The following is a 24013-nucleotide window of genomic DNA, read 5'->3' on the forward strand; positions in this document are numbered from 1 at the left end:
TCACAACAAAAAGACTTTCTCATTTACATCCTTTACCTCAAACAATAAATATCAGCAACACCAACATTAAATTCACACAATCAGTACGAAACCTAGGTGTTATTCTGGACAATACTATCACATTGCACCATGTCATGAACATATGCAAGGCTGCATATCTTGAGCTGAGACGCATCAGCTCAATTAGCAAATATCTTTCAGTTGATGCCACTTGTGTTCATTAGTACTTTCAAGACTGGACTATTGTAACTCAATTCTGTCTGGTTCATCTCAATATCTGCTCCAGAAACTTCAAAAAGTTCAAAACACAGCTGCTCGGATCATACTTTAGAGTACCATGATCAAAGCACACCTCCCCACTGCTCTGTACCCTACACTGGCTATCCATTCGATCCAGAACCAAACACAAAATTTGTTCTCCGTGCTACATTTCATTGTCGGACTCTAGTCCAACATACCTATCCGACCTCATGCATGTGTACACACCAGCAAGATACTTACGCTCCTCTTCTGACAATCATATACTCATTATTCCCACTATGAAAACAAAGTCATATGGACAGTGTACTTTTGCATACCAGGCCCCAGCAACGTGGAATGAATTGCCCACTCAACTTAGACACAAAGACACATTTATCCCATTCAAGAGTGCTCTCAAAACTCACTTAATTCGACTGCAAGAACAAACTTAAAGACCTAATAATGTTTCCTACCTTAAATATTCTCAGCATGTTTTTTTTAATGTTTTCTAATTTCATGGCATTTGTTTATGTAATCATATCATTACATGTTTTTATCTTATATGTGTTGTCTAATGTTGTAAAGCACTTAGAGCTTCTAAAGATTAGGTGCTATACAAAGTCCTCATTATTATTATTATCTTAATGTACAATCTACAATCACAGACAAAAGTTAAGCATACAATATAATAAGTAACAGCAGTTTTGATGGTCCTCTACATTTCATTGGTTGTAAAATAAAATGGTGCCAATCCAACATCCAATATGTCCGCCACAGCAGCTAATTTGAAGACTGTTTATTGCCAAAGAATATCCGAGTTCACCTGTTCTGAAGTAATGATAACAAGATTTTCAAGATGACTGCCATGGTGGCCATACTGGATATCAGATTGGCACCATTTCAAGTTGGGACCATCTAGAACATCATATCAGGTCTGGTGAAAGCACAGTTCAATATGATATGCAAGCTAGGAAAACAAGTGATAACAAGATTTTCAATACGGACATTGTGGTGGCCATATTGGAAGTCAGATTGGCACCATTTTCTTCAACAACCAGCTAGACATCATATGATGTCTTTCAGTGATATAACCATCTATTCAGAAGTAGAACAAACAAGATTTTCAAGATGGTCACTGTAGTGATTATAATGATGTCTATGCAGGACTATTACTTATAACCAACTAGACATCACAAAAAGTAATTTAGTAAAAAATTCATGCTAATAGAAACATATGTTCAGAAGGAGCAGTGATAACAAGATTTTAAAGGTGGTCACTGTTGCAATTATACTAGATATGAAACTGGCACCATTTTCGTTTAGGACGAACCTTACATTTTATTCAAAAAGTCTTTTGATGAAAACCCTACGGCAATATTACTTTTTGTTTAAGTGTAGTAATAAGAAGATTTTCAAGATCCCCACTGTGATGGCAATATTGGACACCAGATCAGCACCATGTTATTTAGGATCAACTAGACACCAATTCTTCCAGTGAAAACCCTTAGTTGATGTGACCATCCATCCATTCAGGTACAGCAATAACAAGATTTTCCAACTTCTGTGGCATATTGGACACCTGATTGGCACTTTTTTCATTTAGGACCAACTAGACATGATAAAAGGTCTTCTATCGCCAACCCCATTTTCAAGATGTGACTGTGGCAGCAATATTGGATGTCCAAGCTGCACTATTGTTAGAAGCAATGAGAACATGGCATGAATGTGAGTGTGTGAAGTTTCATGCCAATCCTCCAAATAGTTACAAACAGTTTATCAGGAGTAGCAATAACAAACTTGTGCTAACATGTGGACAGACAACTGGTGACGGATGATAGCTGACAGACTACTGACCCTGTCACTATCCCCTAAGTTCTTCTGGTCACTGACCAGTAGAGATAAATAGTGAGGTAGGCACAGCACTTCGAGTCTTGAAAAAGTTAATAATTTTTATTTGATTGGAAGTTGCTGTTATGCAGGGCCAGTTGGTTTCCATGGTGAGTGCATTCCTCTGGAATCTTTCCCTTTTGTTAACACATCAGGCCAAAGCAAGGACTATAGATATTAGTCATTAATCAGACTGCATCTTTCTTTTCTCTGTATCTCAGCTGCCATTTTTAACTTAATTACACTGAGAATTACTTTCTATGTACCAATCAATCATATCAGTGCTCATGTACCCTTATCCGTAGCTGTGTCCAAACAGAGATCTCCTATTTAATCCATTTATTTTTTCCCAAAATTTCATAAACATAATTCAGGTGACAGATGGTTTGCCAAACAATTTTAATAATTCTACCAATACTGGAATGCTTAGGGTATCTAAGGGACTAATATTTCATCCTCCAACAACTGCATGAGGGTCTGGTCAAATAAATTTTACTGTCAGACTTGACCAGAAATATGTCAACCAATTCTTACTTTTGAGGTAGCAAGTCTACTATTGTTAGTCGCTCATTAATTTGTCAAGACAGCAGATTGGCATAAAATACTGTTGTTGGATTAAATTCTTAAGTATAATGTTCTGAAAGAAAAAAAATCCAAATAAATAGTTTGATAGCAAACTAGCAAAGAATAGTTTTATGTATATTTAATTTTTATTGTTTGCTAGCTTTTCTCCACGATTACATGTATATATGTATTTTGTACTTGACCTTTGTCCAAATTCAAGTTAATGGTGAACCGGACCAGTGACATTTATTTTGTGTGGGGGGAGGGGATTTGGATTTTTAATGTAGCTTGAACAATTTGCATCATATCGCTATGATGTCTATGGTGTGGCAGTTATTGTGATGTCTAGCACTTGGACATCATGCTGCAGACATATAGCATCATGTCCCACCCAGTCACATTATCTTGACACCAGTCCACCCAGTCTTAACACTAAACTCTTAATGCTGAGTGGCAAGTGAGGCAGCTGCAAGTACCAGTTTTGTAAGTATTTGGTAGGACTCAGCTTGGGTTCAAACCTGTGACCTCCTGCATCAGAGACAGAAGCTCTAACCACTAGGCCACTGGAACATTTATTTTGTAAACAACATAATACATAGGTAACTTTTCTCTGAGTATAGATTAAATATTCAGATCATTATTAATAGTAAACATGTTTACTTCTGTTTGAAATGAAGATACTGTCTTGATTCTGATCCTAAAAACTTCCAGAAGGGAAATTTCCCACTAAGTTGACAGAATATTTCCAGAAAATGGTAATTGCGACCTAGGTCAAGTAGAGGGGGATACACTTGTTTACATTAGGATTATTCATTCTTGCCTTAACATCCAAAGCAGAATCAATCTTATTGTTTTGTCCCATTATTAATGCCTGTTATAGTTTGAGTGAATGAATTCACTAATATTCATAGGGTACCAGTATTCAAGGATCTTGCTAGCAACCATAAATTTAAATATCCAAAGAAAAGTGATCCATCAGAAAACAAAGTACAAATATCATCCATATCCATAAATGTATGTACCAATAAAAAATGTTATTTGTTTATAAAACCATTACAGTTTATACCCAGAAAAATAAATTATACTTGTGACAGGTCAATTTTCTCATGACTCCTCATGTACATGAATTTTCTTTTTTTTTTTTTTTTTTTTACATTGGGTCACCAGGATCATAAACATGGGTAGCTTGCATGCCATCATACCAAAGTGTAAATTTTTAAATAAAAGAAAAAATGTTGTCTGTGTTTATTATGTTTACTGTACATCCTCATGCATAAGCCAAATAATTTAGGCAAAAATAAAAGCCTGGAAAAGGGGGTCAGCTTAACTGCGAGCCAAGGTCTAAACTTGAACATTTTAAAGTTTTTTGTTGACTACTGAAATGGCTGTAAATCTTGGGACATAAAAAAAGAGAAATATTTTTTCCTTGTCCTAAGACTTATATGCATGTACAAAAAATACATTTTTGGTGTCCCAGGACGTACTAAACTTATAAACTACTATGACTGTTTTTGTTATTAACTTGCATGTACAGATTTTCTGATTTCTCCAAAATTAAATTAAATTAAGGTAAATAAAGGCCTCATAATTCACTGCGCATTTCGAGTTTACCTGGGTTGCTAGGCTGTTCTATAACGTACAATACTAACACATTTCAAATTGTTCTTAGGTCACTTCAATCTTGGTTCTTTCTCAAAATTATTAGATGCAGGTTTTTGCATTATTCATTGTTTCTACCAAATCGCATTCTTCCAGATCACGTTTCAGCTAGACATACACAGCTGTTTCATTTATGTTGATCCACATGCTCACAAGTTTCTCTTTTTCAATGATATATATGATCATACAAACTGAGGTAATCTTTATGAAAAGGTACACGTGTTTAATTGTATAAGCCACATAACCAGCTTATATTCATATAATTGTTACATATTCACGAAAGAATGGCAATAATAAAGGCTACTATTCTGAATATAGATTAAGATTATCATCATTCTATTTTAGTTTTGTGTTTTGCATGAACAAAATTATAAATCTTCCACACACTGATTGATCTGGCATCTCATTTGTTTATAACTGGCAGATATGTCTTTTGTTTTTCAACAGCAATCCATGCCAGTTCATCGTTAGCACCCTGAAACTGACTTGGGTTAAGAAGAAATTTTTTGGGGCAGCTATACCAGTACTTTGATATGTAATTCCATTTTATTCCATAATATTAGCATGATTACCATAAATGTGTAAAACCAGGTGTAAGGTCACTTACATCAATGCAAACTACAACTGAGTTTTTACAGTGTTACAACACTATTTGAATCCTTATTTCTGAAACTTCATTACTGAACTTCGGAGATATTATTTAAGCTAGTGTTGTGGTGCCTATCATTCAAATCCAAGGGAATTACTTTATTTAGCAGGATGTACTTCATTCGGCGCAAGTTCAAACCAAACATGCAGTGGTACCATTATGTAAATATGCTCACTAGTGCTCACTAGCCTAAAGCGAGCGTTGAACCTAACCCTATTGTTGTTCATTGTTGTCATAACAGTTTATCGAGTTATGTATTTATGATTTCAAGGCAACATAAACACATAATTCTGGTGCACTGATACAAAAGTATAATGCAATAACGTATAAACAAAACAATAATTAACTAGAGTCAAAAGGGAGAGGTACTGTTACCCCAAAATGCTCAATTTTTTTCATCATCTGATCAAATCACACAAAATCTGATTTAGGCAGAAACAATAAAAAAAACAGAAACTTAAATAAATTTATTGACTTTTCAAACAAATTATATTGACTTAAAACATTTCCATGTAATAATCATACATGCCAACCACAAGAGAGGTATACGCTGATATACTAATATAAGTTTGCCTAAACAGATGCATTTAAAATGCACCGTGTGCATCATGTGATGTCATCTTGGACTTGTGTCGGCTTATGCACAGTTCATGCACTTTTTAATATTTTTATCTGTCCAGTTGTGAGGATGGCAGCTTATATGCAAACAAGCTTATATGCGAGTATATACAGCAAATGAATTGCATAATTTTTGGTCTTTGAAGAAGTTACAAGTATTACTAACTTCTGATCTCTAATTTTGTTAAACTGGTTATTTTTAAGTCAGATTTGGGGAAAATATACATCATGTTTCATTCTAGTTGGCCTCAAAGCAGCCTTAGAAAACACCAGAATGTATTCAGTCTTAAACTGCCGTCATATTAACTGGGTGTGAGAAAAACAGCTGCAACAGCTAATATAAATCAGCATAAAATAAAAGGAAAACATTTCATATCTCATGTTCTCCAGTACTGCAAAGTGTGCTTGAAACTAAATAGACGTTATGTTCTTTCCTTCACTGTCACTATTTTCTGTCGGTGGATCAGTCCTGTTAATATTCTGTCCCTCATCTCCTTCCTGATCAATTTCACACTGAAACTTCTTGTCTCGTCCATTTTCACTTTGCTCCTATTTTGAAAGAAAAAGTTACATTTATCAGAAAATGGAGAAAACATGGAACATAAATGCCCTGTCGTAGCAACCTACAAGCATAACTCAACAGACAAGAGTAACACTATTGAGGTGGGACAAAATGCTACTGCAAATAGTTTTCACTTGCAAAGCAAATCGAAAGTTATCTTTCAGAAAAAACAAACAAGTGTATTGCTAATGGCAAATGATACTCTATATAGTCGCCTAACCTTGACCTTCAACCTACTGATCATGTAATGAAGCCTTTTAACTTGTGGTAAAATGAAATGTATGAAAACTGAATGACATTTGACCCACAGAATTCACATTAATATATGAATAATGAAATGAAAGGCAAGTTTTTTTTGTGAGTAACCTTGCCCTTTACTGTACTGACTCTAAAATTATATGCAATACCTTGTGGTAAGAGAACACAAGTACTATATTTCACTGTAAAGTGTTTAAAACAGACCTTCAAGTTATTGTGCTGAAAGCAAAAGAGAGACACATTTGCTAATCCACCAACCTTGAACTAATAAAAAAAACTGTTACAAAATACCATCCAACTTTTCCTAATATTTTAGTGACCTGTTTTTTCAAGGAGGATCAAAATATTATAAACATTTTTTAGTTCCCTCTTCACTACTTGTCTTAGTTCTTTTAAAAAAAAGAAATTGACTACAGAAACATTTCTGTTATTGACAAGGAATAAACGCATGTAGTATCTTAAGACCAAGTCTGCTTCAATTATTTAACTGTGACAGGCAAAACTGTTATCATTACAGAAAAAAATTATATTTTTATTAATTCAAATAAAAAATTACAGTAGTCTTTCCGGCAGTCCTAGTTTTTCCTACATTTTCTTTCTTTTTTGTTCAAATCCCTATTTTTTTTGCCAAGATAGCCCAGCTATCACTCAGTTTTTTAAATTTTATGTTGGCATATGAAAATTGTTGTTTTGGTAACCAAATAATGAGAGGATTCTGTTTTGCTTTTCCATATATTCCTCTCAGTAGCATTTAGCTCCCCAGTTTTACTCAGTAGCATTTATCTCCCCAGTTTTACTCAGTAGCATTTAGCTCCCCAGTTTTACTCAGTAGCATTTAGCTCCCCAGTTTTACTCAGATTCCTGTCTTCAGATCCAATCTGACAAGTTCCATGTCATGTGATGCACACAGTTTGAGAGGATTTATTTTGTTTTGTGGGGTTTAATGCAATTTTTCAGCACACGTGTATGGTGGCCACTATATCTGGATGAAGAAGAACCTAGCAAAAACCATTGACCCACAGGAAGCTACTGTCAAGATTTAACACATATGCACATTGGTCAAGCCATGACCTGAACCAATACAGTCAAACCCGGTTATCTCGATTACGTCGGGGGTGTAAAAAAATCGTCGACATAACCGGGTCCCGAGATATCCGGGTTCATAAAAACCGGTAATTTTAAAAATGTCCTTGAGCATTACTCCTGTCTCTTGCTGGTGTTTACTGGAATCCCCTCCCACTGCATGTTACAATAAAATAAACAAAACGCTTAATTGATAATAAAATGAAATGAACTAACCTGGTGTTGTTATCATTTATTCCTTTTTTATCATCATAAGTAATTTATTAAAGAAAAAATATATCTATGAACTCCTTATATCACATGTAGCGTATGCATCCATTACTGTAGTGTGCATCACTTATGTCAGATAACACACGACGCATTTTTATAATTGATGTGAATATTGAAAAACAAATCATGTTTGGTTGTACTCAGAGGTTTGAATATGTTATCAGATTGAAAAATGGATCAAAGAAAATCACAAACGAGAGAGTGAGAGAGAAACATCCACCGATTGCTTTCAGGCACCTGCCATTCACGCATAACGCGGTGTTAGGTGCAAAATAACCAAGATTGTATTATATCCAGGTTAATATATGACAGTATCTCGCAGATAAAGATCAATAAATGTTTTTGAAAATACATGTACATGTACATGTACATTGACTGTGAGTGCAAATGACACTCCTTTCGCTAGCATGGGTTACAAAGAGTATTTATTAAAGCAAGTTAATGTTGAGTAGACTACTTACCCCGCAGGCATCAATGCGAGTTTGTATCAATTATGATTCCAGATGGCAAATAAATAGATGTGCGGGTGGTGAATAAACACATCCGGTAGCGAGCAGTAAACTAATTCTTTGAACTTACCGGCAGGATATCAAATACAAAGGTTATTTTATACACATGTAGCTGACATCTAAGATTCTGCGTTTTCGTAAAATAAAGTTACATTGTAATTTGTACACACTCTTGTCTTTGTGAATCCTTGAATATTTTATGTAGTGAACATGATATATTCTTAATAAACTAATCGATTAAGCTACTCTTACGAACCAAAAATAGAAAGAATATGAAATAAACATGTGACTACTGCCGTAACGGACCAAAATTGTGCCTGAAAATCGATCGCTTTTGCTGACTATTTCTTGTACAATTTCTGTGAGATTGACGTTAAAAAGTTGCATTTCGTCGAATTAAGCGGGTCCACATGTTACTTCGGACCGAAACTTATGCCCGACATAACCGGGTTATCGACTTAACAGAGGTCGAGATAAGCGGGTAAAAAATAGCATAACAAAGAAGAATTTTTTCGGGACCGGACCAAAACGCTCGACATAAGCGGGTTGTCGAGATAACCGAGGTCGAGATAAGTGGGTTTGACTGTAATAATAATAATAATAATAACAATAATAATAATAATAATAATAATAATAATAATAATATGCTTTATTTATAGAGGGTGACTCATTACTCAAGGGCTATTCTCCCTTGAGCCCTCTTAAGGAGAGTATAACAATGCACATTATATGAAGATAGAAATAATTACTGCTTATTTTAACACATTTAGTATTAAAATAGTAAATTCCATTATCTATTATATGCTCATGATATCTCTTCTTAAATACTCTAATATTTTCAGCAGATTTTACATCCAGTGGACGCTTGTTCCACAGAACCGTACCAGAGTATTGGAAGCTCTTTTTAAATTGCTCTGTTCTTGGTTTTGGTGCTAGGTTTCCATGTGATATTGGTCTCAACTGGTATTGTGTTGAAAAAGGCCTAAATAAGTCCTGAAGATACTCTGGTGCATTTCCATGCAGACATTTATATAAAATAACTGCCTTGTGAAAATCTATCCTGTCATATATTGTGAACCATTTGAGTTCTGTAAATAATGCTTTTGAGGGATGATCAAGAGATGCATCTAAAATTACACGTGCTGCTCATTTCTGAAGTTTATTAATCCTGTCAAGCTCAGATTTAGCACAGTTTCCCCACACATTTGAACAATAATCCATTGTTGGAAGAATATATGGCTTGTAGTATAGATTGTGAGTTTCCATAGGTAAATATTTCTTGATTCTGCTTAGTAGAGCAATTTTGGATGACAGTGTTTTACTCAGCTTATCAATATGGTCATTCCATAATAAATTATTATCTACAGACACACCTACAAGCTTGTATGTTTGACATTTTCTAATGGATGATTATTTATTGGAAGTGATAGTCCTGGGTTCCCTGACTTGTGTAGCTTTTGCGATGCCCCCAAAATTATACATTTTGTTTTACTTTCATTAATTACTATCCTACTTTGTTGTGCCCAGTTTTGGACTCTAAGATGGCATGAGCTTAATATCATTTGGATAACTTCAGTTTCAGAACTAGATGTACACAAGGTTGCATCATCTGCAAACAACCCATAACAACAGAGATGAGATGTCAGTGATCTGTAAAGGCTAGCACCTTAGACCACTTGGCCATCTGAGGTCCACAGTTTGGGAGGAAACTGCGCTGAAGCAATTTAGAATCTTTTTATTTCCCAAAGAAGGATTCTGCAGGATTATCAACTATGATGTGTGAGATAGAAGTGCAACATCAGCATTAAAATTGTATGATAGAAGTGCAACATCAGCATTAAATTTGTATGACAGAAGTGAAACATAAGCATAAAAATTGTATGATAGAAGTGCAACATCAGCATTAAAATTGTATGACAGAAGTGCAACATAAGCATTAAAATTGTAATGCTTTAAATCAGCTGCATAATAGATGCAAGTTATGTTGTTGTTGTTGTTGTAGGGTTTAACGGCATTTTTCAGCACACGATAGGCTATACATGGCGGCCAGTATTAATGGTGGAGGAAGAACACGGGAAAACCCCAGAAAGAACCACTGACCCACGAGAACCTACTGCTGTTTTCATGGATAATAACATAAAAATTATATCTCTAAATGTTACAGGCCTGCAAGGTTCAGTCTTTAAACGACAGGACATTTTCCACTGGGTAAAACAAAAGAATGTATCTATAGTATGCTTGCAAGAAACTCATAGTACAAAGAACAATGAAATATATTGGGCAGCTGAATGGCGATACAAATGTATATTTAGCCACTGCTCTAGTAACAGTGCTGGGGTTGCAATATTTTTTAGAAATGCTTCTGACTTCATAATTCATAGAGAAATATGTGACAGTCAAGGGAGATTTATTATTTTAGATATTATAATTAATGAATACAGTATGTCTCTAAAACAGATGGATTCACTGTAGAGTTCTATAAATTCTTTTGGAAGTCTCTTGAGGGATTTATAGGCAGATCAATAAATTACGGATATACTGTAGGAAAACGTTCAGATTTTCAGACTCAAGGAGTCATCACATGTCTAACAAAGGAAGAAAAAGACAGAAGATATTTAATAAACTGGAGACCTATATCACTTTTAAATACTGACTATAAGATTGCTTCAGGAGCCATTGCAGCAAAGATTAAAAAGGTTCTACCATCAATAATCAGTGATACTAAAAAAGGATACATGAAGGGTAGATTCATTAGAGAAAATACCAGACTATTATACGATACCATGGACCAACTGAGAATGAAAACAGATATGGCTTATTATTGTTAATAGATTTTGAAAAAGCCTTTGACTCAATTAACTGGACCTTTGTTGAAGAAGCTTTACAATCTTTTGGTGATTCCGTTTGTAAGTGGTTTAAACTGTTATGTAATGACTCTAAAAGTTGTGTTATAAATAATGGTCATACGTCATCCTTTTTTAGACTTGAAAGAGGATGTCATTAAGGTGATCCCCTTGTACCTTATTTGTTTATTATAGTGGTTGAGATTTTAGCTATAACTTTAAAGCAAAATGTGGATGTATGGGGAATGATCTTTGAGGTCAATGAATATAAATTGGGTCAGTAGGCCGATGATGCTTTTATTCTTCTTGATGGATCTCAACTTTCTCTTAAGGCAACTATGAATTGTCCAAAGAAGAAACATTTTTAGGAAGTGAACAACTGGACAGTTTGTGTAATTTCTTGCTTATTTTGGCAAAATATTATATTTATACTTGCAGATTCAATATGAAAAATCCTTCTATTTATGCTTTTAAGCAAATAGTTACAATGCATATGAACATTGAGAAATACACTGCTACGGTAAATGCAAATGAGGACCAATTTCTTAAAAAATGGACCTCAATAATGAATATGTAACTTGTTTCCGATTTGATGGTAAACAGGAACAAAGTACTGTAATATCACAAAGTCCATGTCACCTAGATTGTGTGCCAAATCCAGGCGTGCATGCGTGTGTTTTCTTTTTCTATAGATTATATTTATTATCCCTAGATTATCTGATAACCAGAAATGTTTGATTGTAAGGTGACCTTGGGATGGCTCCCCGACCCAGTGTTCAACCTATTATGGGGTTAATAAAAAATAAAAAAAATAAAAATAAAAAATAAAAAAAAGGTTATTATTGTACTTTTTCTTTTCAGCAAATCAATTAAATGCGGAAACACTGGAATTGAGCAGCTAATGAGTCATGCTGAAGGACAGAAGTATAAAGAGCTTGCAAAAGCAAATCTCAGACATCAGGTGTACCATCAGGTGGAGACCATAGCAGGTCTAGTGGGGATCTGGGCAAGCACCAGAGTCACAGCCAGTAAATCTACAATCACTAATCCATCAGGAACAAGTTGCTGTGGCAGAAGCTTTATAGGCCATGAAGGTTGCTGCTTCTGAGAATTCTTACAGTCACTGTGATGGAACCCCAGAATGTTTCAATGTTTTCAGGCTCAGTGTTTGAATATTTTACAATGAGGAAAAGTAAAATTTCTTATATGATTTCTAATGTACTGGGACCATGCTTCAGAAAGACAAATCTGAAAACCTTCTAATAAAGAATAAAAAGTACAAAAGAACCTACAAAAGTCTGAAAAATGTGGAATCCAATAGTCAAATGTACTTATAATCAGTGTGTATGAGGAGGCATGAAATTCATGCTGAAGTTCATCAAAGATGTTGTCATTGGTAATTTTAGTGGATGAAAGCTTATGAGTGCAGAAGTCATAAAGCCAGAAAACAGTCTGGATCAGAAAAATGTGGTTGCTGTAGAATGTTGCAGTGCAATCTTAAAACTGTAACCTTCATGTCAGAAAGTATTGGTATTAGAAACTAAGACATTCCAACAGGTGGTTTCATGGTATATGCATACTTCCTGATACATTCATTGTTCAAAATGCACAGTACTTTCATCAAGAAGTGGCATCTAGATGCTCAAAGAGTCTTGCAAAAACCTTACCAAATGTCAGCAAATATGACATGCCTCTTGTAATGGATGAGTGGAAAGGTCCCAGAAGAATGGATACAAGAAGATAATGGAGAGCTTAAATGGGTTGATCATTATTAGAAAAGTGTTGTAGATAAGAAGTTTGACTGGAATGCTAAAGTATTCTCATCTTAAGAAAGTTGTCAGTTCTGTTTGGTTCATGGAAATGCAGATGTTGAAAGAAGTTTGTCAACAAACAGAAACATACAGACAAATGACAAAACGCTCCATCGAAGAGTCTTTAAGTCCACTCAGAAATACCACTGATGATGTCAAGAGGTACAAGGGAAACATTATTGATATTCCACTAACTAGAGCTTACTCAGTGCTATGAATAAATGACACAATATATACAAAAATCATGTTGAGGAGGAAAAAGCCCAGTCAGAACTCCTTTAAGAAACAAAAGCAAAATCAACTACAGCAGCTTGATAGAAGGCATGAAAAAGAATGAAAAAAGAAAGAGAAAAAAAGTGAAGAAGGCTTTTTTTCAAGATGAGCTTCAGAAGGGTTCACAGTTCATTTGCAGAGGCCAATAAAGATTGAATTCTGTAGTAAACAGAAGGGTTCACAGTTGTTAGCAGAGGCAAGTAAAAGATTGAATGTCTGCAGTAAAGAACAAGAACTTTAAGGACATCAATGCAGCCAGTGGTCTTTTGGTTGTGGCAAAATCAAATTTGCATAAATCAACAAAAGCCTTAGAATAATGCAGATGACAAGACAATGATTTACAATGACTAAACAATGATGCAAGATGAAGAATTTTATCAGAGAATAAAGATGAATGAAACATTTTATCAGACAATGAGGATGAATTCAGACCTGCCAACCCTAAAAAGACCATCTCAGTAAGGCAGTTGATTTTTCTCTGTAAGTTTTACCAATTTTCATTTAGCTGTAGTAAAACAGTAAAGCTGGAAAACACGCATTTAAAAAGTTTGGTATAACTGATGCAGAAGTGGTAAACAATATGTTCAACTGAAAAGTTTGTAAAGTACACACAGACCTTATTCACCTCTATTACAGTTGCACAAAACCTCAGCTCCTAACCCTATGGAGCTCAATGGCTTTTTGCTATCTCTCAACTTCATGTAATTTTTGGAGAAAAAAATGTCCACTTTACAATTACACAGCAATCATATCTCCTGCCATGAGATAAACATGAATCAACATGTGACATCCATTAAATGTAACTGTGACCCTTCGAGCTCTTATCACAAGAATCTGAATATTCTTTTTTATTCTTCTGTACTGATTATTAAGGCTTTTAAGAGGCTTATTTCCCCATTCATCTTCAACATATATCACTTGCAGGTTGCCAGTTTAAAAAAATTATATAATCAACAGTTTGATCATGCAGATGCTTTGCATGAAAAAGTAAGTGCAGTTTAAAGTGTCTGAGGTACTACTGTAAAGTTAGAACGGTTCCTTGACAAAATGAACTAAATCAAACACAGATCAGCCAATTATCCAGATTTTATTGCAACAATCATATTTCCTTAGTTTTTGTTTTTATTCTGCAAGTCCATATTTTAAGGGTAATTTTCATAAGACTTATGAGAAAACTGTATGGGCTGGCAAGTCTATGAGGTCTTGGACTTTGTACCAAATTACATAACATTTACAGGATCTGTGAATCACAAAAATGTGGACCTAACTTTCATTGTTTATAAGAAAGATGTGTGGAATTAACATAGTGGTCCCACTCTTATATAGCCAACGATTCTGCACCAGGAAAGTGGCCATATAAAATGGGTGGCCTTTCCAGAGGGAGACTATATTTATGTGTATTTATTTTTATCTGCATATAGTAAGAAGCCTACATATAACTTAAAGCAGTATCTTCATTTAAAAGTAGCATTAATTATTAAAATGTTCTTCTTGTCTTAAAAACAGACTTATTTTAAGGTAACATAAATTAATAGTTCTTATTCTTAGATGTGAAATGTGAGTTGGGTATTGTTGGCATGCACACTGCAAAACCATTCAAAAACGTTTTTTAAATCTTGGTTACATACACTGTTTCATATTTAAAATAATTCTCTTTCCATTTACTCCATTTTCCCACCGCCACATAATACTCTCCTTATCTGTTATGATGTTGTTTATTTGAGTCTCCCCAGTGGGTGGCTGCTGGTCAGGGTGACCACTGTATTATGGGATAATGTGAAAAGGATCATTCTAAACTACTGTTTTTATACCATATGTTACCAGACCGAATATATGGATTTATCATATACAATGACTGAAGATGTCAAACATTATGGATTTTAATGGATTTAATTATGAAAATTGTAAGTTGTCAATTAATTTGTAACATATTCCACTCAATAATATAATTGTAGTTTTGTCTCTGCTTTCCTATCCATTTATCCATTCATCCATCCAGTTTGGCTTGTTTATTTTTCCAAGGTGCAACTCTGACTAAATGAAAGTCACCACTTCAGATGGAACAGACTTCTAAAATACACCTGGGCAAAGAAAATTTTGCATTTTTCAGCCCTAAAAAAATGGTTGGGGTTAAGTGGGATTTCACTTATAACTGAGTTGACTTCTAATCAAGTTTATATGGTAAGTCAAGTAAAGGGTTTTTTTTCTCAGTAATTTACATAAATGTCATGCTATATTTCTTCATAAAATTCACCCTATTGTTCACTGTATTTACCCTTTCTTTTAAAAATGTTGCCCTATTATATCCCAAAGGTTGCTGTAAAGACTGATATAAAGGAATCGAGCTAAAATAAACTCCAAGGAAGCACTGAATTTTGTTAAAACAAAGGTGTATTTAGCTTGTTACAAACAGTTCTATTGTAATTAAGAGACCCCTGACCTCAAGATGGTTTATCTGATGATGTAAAAGTCTTATGAATAGTCATTCCATTATGGAGACTCAAGTATCAGATAAACTTACTAAGACAAATCTGCAAGTATACATGCACACACAATGGAATCATAGCACTAAATGCACCTTTATGCCTTACTAATTTGCCATTTATGTACTAATGAAAGCAAAGATTTGCTATAACTCAATTACATAATAACAAAGAATGTTGATAATCAAAGTCAGTAAAGGTCCTATCAATCAAAATCAAGTTGTGTACCAAATCTGGATGAAATCCAATCGGGAGTTACTCTTCAGAAATAAAAGTGGGTGAGTCCAACAATCACAGGTTATAAGCCTGTTAAACGATAAAGAACACTAACAACCAAAAATGGAAGGTCCAACAATCAGGGACTGTAACACTGCTAAATGATGAGGTCTCTTCAATATGAACCTACAATCAAATTTGACTGAAATCAAATAATAATTAAGGGCATTACTGTGCAGAAGGGAAAGTATGAATGGATGGAAAATGGAATGAATGACAAATGGATGGGCCCATTGTAATATCCTATGTACTCTACACAAACAAAATAAAAACTAATTATACACCTTACTTATACACCTTACTTACTGCTTTTCTTTTCCTATGCCCCTGATTTCTTTCTCTTTTGTCCATCATTTGAGAATTTTCATCATCAGTTTTCTTCGCCCTAGACTTTGGTCCCCAGTCTGGTTCAGGGTTTTGCTGCCATCTTACTAAACCCTGCTGCCGAGACTTTGGGTTTGCCTCAGGATGAATATCAAAGTTCACTTTGATGGTTGGTTCTTTTGTCAAGATAGCTGCTGATGGTGTGCCTGGCTTTAGGTGACGTTCATGTATTGGATGATCTTTTACCCAAGCTCGCATGATGTCCTGAAATGGAAAGTATTCAAGCATACAAGCTGTTTAAAAGCAATATCTTATAAAAGGGATAGAGATAAGGCCTCTTTATAGCTCCAAAATTTAAAAATTACCACAACAGTAGCTGCTCTGAGTATACCTGTCAAAAAATTGATCAGCATTTGAAAAACTTAAAATTGAAACTAATGTTTAAAAATTACTGAGATGTGATGTCATATGAACATGATGTCATGTTTTGGCTATAAAATATTAATTTGTGATAAAATTGCTGCTATTCAAAAAAAAAAGTTAAAGTGGTTTACATGTGATAACCAATTTTGTATATTAACAGAATATGAAGGTATGCATGAATAACTTATTATTAAAATATTGTCCAAATAATCTGAAGACAAATTAACATATAACTCGAAAACTGGCTTCAACAGAAGGAAACGACTTGACATCAAGCGATTTTAAGCCCAGAATAAATTCTCTCTAAGCATCACTTATTAACTCTAACTAATGCGCAATTTAGGAAATGCCTGAATTACAAAATAGAGAATCACATGATCATGTTTACATATAAAAAATCATGCAGCCCCAGTATGACCTTGATAAAACCAATCATTTTACTCTAAGAATAAAATTTTTAAAAAGTTGTTTACTTCACTCAAAACTATTTACAAGCCTAGGATCACATATCCAATACAGCCTCGATCTCACTCTTATTACTCCCACAATAAATTAAAAAAAGAACTTTTTGTGGTGACTGTTACTAAATTTGAACTAAGGTAAGGAACCAGGTCAGCCTTATCTTTACAGAAATGAATAGTCAAGGTCCAACTATTTTCTGGAAAAAGTATGAGTTTCTAGTAAACAGAACTACATTATTTTGACATATAATATAATTAAAAAAATAGATTTTAAAACTTACAAACAATTAAATATGATATAAACTAAGTCAAACATACATAACAATTTATTGTACAACTGGGAGTCCCCAAACATACAGTTATAACATGCATTATGGTTAAAAACATGACTTAATGCATGGCAGTCCTACTGCAGCAATATTTTTTCACATGACTTTTTTTCCTATTGAAAAGAAAATGATGCTTCTCTGATTTTTAACTGTACTGGTGATAGACAACAAGAGCTTAAAGAATGGTCTTTCATCCATCATTCATGAAATTCTTTTCTCGTAGAAAGTCATCATGAAAAGACAATGATGCTGCTTCTCTTCATTTTAACTAATGGTGATAGACGATAACAGCTTATGAAATGGCATTGTGCCACCAATCTGTCCACTAGCACAGGTTTGTTATCCTTAATTTTCCACAACCTACTTTGAGGATTTCCATGAAACTTTAAACACATGTTCATCCAATGGTCTAGTTCTCCTAAATAAAAATGCTGCTGTTTCGGACATCCAGTATGCCTGCCAAGGCTAATGCTCTTATCACTACTACTACTGAATTACAAGTCATACTGACATCGGGTTTTCACCAAAAGGCTTCGTTGGATGTCTTGTTAATCATAGTTTAAAATGGTTATGATCTGACATCCAATATGGCCACCATAACAGCCATCTTGAAACTATTGCTATCACTACTCTGCCCAAATATATTGCCATAGCAACATGGGGTTTTCACCAAAAATATTTATTATGAAGTTGGTTCTAAATGAAAATGGTGCTGATCTGATGTCCAATATGGCCACAACTGCAGCCATCTTGAAAACCTTGTCATTGGTATGTGCAATGATGACCTTGTCTGCAAGCCTGAAAATCACCAGAGATGCCAAGTCCAACAATGAAGACGCACACACTGTATTGAGAATGAGCTTCAAAGTGGTGTGCAGAATATCTTTATCCACCATATAGAAGCAGGCAAACTCAGACTGACACAGCATAGTTATTGTCTAATGCCGGGAGATCTGTGATGAAGGTGTCAGAATGGTTCTTATACCAGCAAGATTGCAAGAATACTGGAAATTGACTATCATAAACAAAATAAAAGGCTTTGGAACTGCCTATGTCACTGGTGTTGGCAGACAGACTCTCAGCAAATTCCTGGAATTTCCCAACTGCTGGGAAAAATAGATGAAGGAATGACTTCCTCTTCTTAAAGATAAACAAGTCTTGACCATTGTATGCCGGTGCAGAGGGTGGTGGTGGCAGACATGGTGCATTTAGCAATACCCATAAATTTTACCACCACTTAAAAAGTTACACTTAGTGCGCTCTATGGTAGGATCTGAGCATGAACATTCCTCAGGTTTATCCCCACATCCAGTGTGCGGGTCATCCTGGTCAGGAACAACAGCGATATCCATATAATACATTCACAGAGGCATAGACAAAGCTTGACCATCATCTCTAATACTCTCATGGTACTGTCCAAGACGGTAAGCCATGAGTAAACGCATCCATAAAATGTAGTCATTAAATTGGTATGGGCAGTTTATCAATGAAAAAACAGCCAGTATGGGTGTCAGGTGTATGGATAGCAGTGTCAATGGCTGTAGTGCCAGAATAATAATAATGTGTGGTGGATGGAAGGATCTGTCAATAAGATCCCTGGTACGGGTTGGCAGCAACTATGGCATCAAAACTGAGGAGCAGCTTGATGGTATGGATCGAGAGTCGTACAGCTGAACAGTATTGTCAGCAGCCAATACGGCATCAAAACTGATGTGCTGCTGGATGATACTGATCAAGAGTGTGACAGTCTGGACTACATTTGGCAGCCAAGACAGCATCAGAAACTGAGGTACAGCCAGATGGTATGGATCGAGAGTCATACAGCTGAACAGTACTGTCAGCAGCCAATACGGCATCAAAACTGATGTGCTGCTGGATGATACTGATCAAGAGTGTGACAGTCTGGACTGTACATTTGGCAGCCAAGACTGCATGAAAAACTGAGGTACAGCCAGATGGTATGGATCGAGAGCCAAACAATGGCATGACTCATTCAAGTCATTTAAAAACCCCAAGTGTGGGGACTAAGAGGCCCAAAGGCCATACTCAGACATCTGGGGGGACTTATGTCACATGAGCTGCCGAGAATCAGGTAGAAATTCCCCCAGAGTGTTGAAATTCTTACCTCAAAACAGGAAGATGGTAGTACTTAGAAATGGTAATTCAAGTCATTTATAAACCCCATGTGCCAAGACTTACAGACCCAATGGCCATGCTCAGACAGGTTGTGGGGGGGGGGGGACTGGACTTGGGTGGAAACTCTGCAAAAGTATCAATATTTCTCCAGATTTAACAATACTGACAAGGGTGGTGAAAAATATCAGTAATATCAGTCCTTTAGTTTCCCATATCACACCCTGTTTCCTGCAGTTTTCCTTAGAACTGTTGACCATATATTCTCTGAGCCACATGTTGCACAAAGTCGATGATATAACTATATCTGTGAGTCATAGGTCAATAAATTTCTTGCTGGCTTGCATTCTTTCTGTTGGCAAACTTATTTGACATAGTTAATACTGAAATGAAAAAAGAAGAAGAAAAAAATGCATAGTTAACTGCACTGTAACCATCAGAGACATGAACTATACCAGGGGTATTAAATGCAGTGTGTGCAACCATGAACTTCAGCACATTCTAGCAAAATGTCATCATGTACAGCCATGCGGTCCGAGTATGGAGAAACTAAGTCTGTTTTGATGAAAAAAATTCACATAAATGGTTACAATTAAAACAATGCATACCACCTGCAGAATAACCATCAATATAACTGAAATTTAAACAAATCCTCAATGTATCGAATGAAGATAGCACAAATATCTGTTTGGGGCACCAAACTGAACAATGTCTTGTCAGTTCACAAGCAAAAGCTTAAGCTAGCACCACCTGTAGGTGGCAAGGGTAGGTAATGAGTTGTTACAGACAGAAAAGATGAATTTTCCTCTTTTGGAGGGCTGAAATCAGGAGGTAGAAGGGCTTATATTTTTTATCAACCAATTTAAGTTAAGCATAAAATCTAACTAATTGAAAGTGGCTTTGGTTGAAATGTTCTTTCTACAGTCATCTTTCTCACCATGTGACTAGCTATGGTCCTTGAAGAAAAGACTGTAAAGATATGATATTCGTCTAACATATTATGCTTTACTTTTCCATAAAGAAAGAAAAAAGAAGAATGTTTCAGCATGTATTTTCATTAAGGTAAATTCCTCACCAGTCACTTTCCATTCAACATCTTTCACAAACTTTCTCAAGCAAACAAGGGCACTAAGCTGGCATGGTTTCTGATTGGTCCGTATTCAACTGCTTTTGGGAAACGAACTCTTCAGTACAATTTTTTAAAAAAATACAATTTGACATTATAGGCATTACTGTCACCTAGATATACAAGCAATCAAGTTGTAGTCTGCCTATGACATTACAGGCATTACTGTCACCTAGATATACAAGCAATCAAGTCTGCCTATGTTTATGTCTAAAAATCTGAATCTGACTTTAGCAACCATGTCATAATAGGAATGTCTGGCATCTCGGAACATCTTTTACTTTATTTTTTCACTCAGGCTATTGCCAATTTTTGACTGGTTGAATACAACTGATAAAGTAATGATCATGATAAAATTATGAATATATTTACCCATACTACATGGTTCGGTGCATCTGTCTTGTTCGAGTTCTTTGCAGCATGTGACAAGGATACTTTGTAGCCAGCATTTAAAATGGCTGATCTGAAAAGTAAAATAGATGCTTTGTGTTTCATTTAACACTGGGAATTGACATGGAACTATGCTACCCAATCACAATGCATTGCCAGACATTTTGCTACCATGCAAACCCAGCACTCTCAGGTAAAACAGAAACTAACAACCTCTTTGGGATTGTTTAAAAATAAAAGCAATTCAATGTCCACTGACATATAAGTCATATGAGAGTGTTTTCCCCTTGCAAATGTCACCATTTATTAGTTAGTACAGGCAAAGAAGTGCATATTCTTCCAACAATGAAAATGTAGGGAATTCTTGGAAGAGAATGATAGTATCATGATCACCATGTAAGTTTTAATAAAGAAACATATTTTACTAAAACAAATTGGGTTTTTCTTAGAATATATTATTATGTATATTTAATTTTTATTATTTGCTGGCTTTTCCTAATGATCATATTTAAATATGTATTGTGTACCTGGCCTTGTCCAAAATCAAGGTCATGGTGTACCTGACCAGTAATATTTATTTTGCAAACAACATAATACATAGCTAATATTTCTCTCTGAGTGCGGATTAAATATTCTGATCATCATTAATAGCAAACATTTGAATCAGAGTCTAGGACATAAGTTTTTCACTTGGACATCCATCAACTTGTTGACAACTTTTAATGTTTCATAGAGACTGGCCTACATCCTGGCTTTTTTATTGTGTCTTAGCTTTTTATATAATGTTGCTTACTTGAAAAATGACTCGCGCTTGCCTTAAAATCTGGTGCAGAATCAGTCTTATTGTTGTGTTCAGTTTTTAATTTGGGTGGAATTATTTTTTTCAAATTATTTTTCACTGGAATTACAAAGTACTCAACCTTTCCGTTGGCCCAGTGGTTAGTGTCCACCTCAGATGCGGGAGGTCATGGGTTCGATCCCCGGCCAAGTCATACCAAAGACTTACAATAATGGTACTAACAGCTGCCTCGCTTGGCACTCAGCATTAAGAGATTAGTGTTAGGACTGGGCGGCCTGGTGTCAGGATAATTTGACTGGGTGGGACATGATGCTACATGTCTGCAGCATGATGCCCCAGTGCTAGACATCACTATCAACTGCCACTGCAGACATCATAGTGATATGACTGAAAAATTGTTAAAGCTACGTTAAAAATCCAAATCACACATACACAAAGCCACTGGCATACTAGCATGTTCAAGACTATATGCACATAAAACATTCATTATTGGAATTTATTTGGAATACCACTGGAATTCAATAGGAACTTCATACATCTGGACTTGTGATAGAACTTTTAGGACTATTTGGAATTTAATTCACAACATTGCAAGTTCTTTTTAAATTTTTATTTTGTATTCTAGGGAAATAAAATTGTTTTTGAATTTTACAAAACTTGTTGGTTTTTGCTCTTTTCCATTACTTAGTTCAAGACCATTGAGTCATAACAAATATTACCTATCATAACAACAGGTAAGAAGTGGAGGGGTTACATCCCCTTACCCCAGAATTGTCCCAGACTCAGGTCTCCTAATGTGTATAAAGCCATTCGAGTGTCACGTAAGATAAGGTCAAAGATGGCAAAGATAAAAGGGATGCAGTTTCAAGGAAACAAATGTTCTTCCCTGCAAATCATGTTTAACCTGCATCATTAAACTGCTGATAACTAACCTGCGATAGTATCCTGTTGCACTGCAGATCTGGGCCCCACCAGATTAATCTGAGCCAAATGGGTGGAAACCTCCTCAGGCCCCACCAGGTTAATCTGAGCCAAATGGGTGGAAACCTCCTCAGGCCCCACCAGGTTAATCTGAGCCAAATGGGTGGAAACCTCCTCAGGCCCCACCAGATTAATCTGAGCCAAATGGGTGGAAACCTCCTCAGGTCCCACCACGTTAATCTGAGCCAAATGGGTGGAAACCTCCTCAGGCCCCACCAGGTTAATCTGAGCCAAATGGGTAGAAACCTCATCAGACTGAATGTGAAGAATGAAGAATCAGACATCCATATCAAAGCCTGAATGTCATTCAGGAAACAGATTCACTCAAATGTTATTCTGGTAGCAATTGCCCATACCTTGTGGGCATAAGAAATCCATAAGGTACCGAGTTAACGCCTTGCAGGCTGAAGGGATATATCACTGTATCCATGACTTAAATGCCAGAGCGGAAATATATTTTCCTTCTTCAAGTTATAAGAGCTATTGAGATTTCCCTCTAGTACATTTCAGGTAACAATTCAATGCCCTCACAGGGCCCTGAAGATGTCCCAAGGATGAAAAGAGTCCAATGAAAACAGTGGTTTTGAAATACTTATTTTGTATGAGTGGAAGCTTGCTCTGGAAATGTGAAAAATGGAACTACAAGTAGTTAGGTCAACCTATAAGGCATGAATTCCACTGATTCTCTGCCTACTAGAATGACCAGGAAGCAGGTCTTATACCAGAAACTGTCAACAGTAGGTTAAAGGGCAATTTGTTTAACAAACATTTTGGACAAACAGCCATGGCCTTCAGTCAAGACAAAGCTAATAATGGCTGAAAGATTAAAGAGGTCTTTATTCTGGACAAAGCCCTTCCATCTATGACAGTGAAACTGTTCATCAATGATTTCTCCCACTTGAGGAAAATGATCAGGACCAGTCTGCACTCAGATTCATTAGCCATCTGAATGACCTTGTGAATTAGAGGGGTTGGTGAAGGGCATATAACATGATAATGCAGTTCTAGATCAGAGAATGGGCACTGACTGGCTAGGCTTTTGAGTCTGAGAGAATGGAGACA

The 24013-nt window shown here is 35.6% G+C and overlaps 1 protein-coding gene across 3 annotated transcripts in view; it reads right to left on the minus strand.

The window, feature by feature from the left end:
• Positions 1-5451: 5451 nt before the first annotated feature.
• LOC149801542 (tRNA (guanine(26)-N(2))-dimethyltransferase-like) overlaps positions 5452-24013 on the minus strand; it is a 46422-nt gene continuing 27860 nt past the window's right edge. For all 3 annotated transcript variants that reach the window (XM_089955736.1, XM_089955735.1, XM_089955737.1), the window contains exons 4-6: positions 21154-21244; positions 16292-16573; positions 5452-6166 (exon numbers count right to left, since the gene is read on the minus strand). In XM_089955736.1, coding sequence (XP_089811862.1) covers positions 6029-6166; positions 16292-16573; positions 21154-21244 — 511 coding nt within the window. In that variant the 3' untranslated portion in view covers positions 5452-6028. The remainder of the gene's footprint in view (positions 6167-16291; positions 16574-21153; positions 21245-24013) is intronic.

Source organism: Sinohyriopsis cumingii, chromosome 4, assembly GCF_028554795.1.
Source record: "Sinohyriopsis cumingii isolate HCF-2022 chromosome 4, ASM2855479v2, whole genome shotgun sequence".
Lineage (NCBI taxonomy): Eukaryota > Metazoa > Mollusca > Bivalvia > Unionida > Unionidae > Sinohyriopsis > Sinohyriopsis cumingii.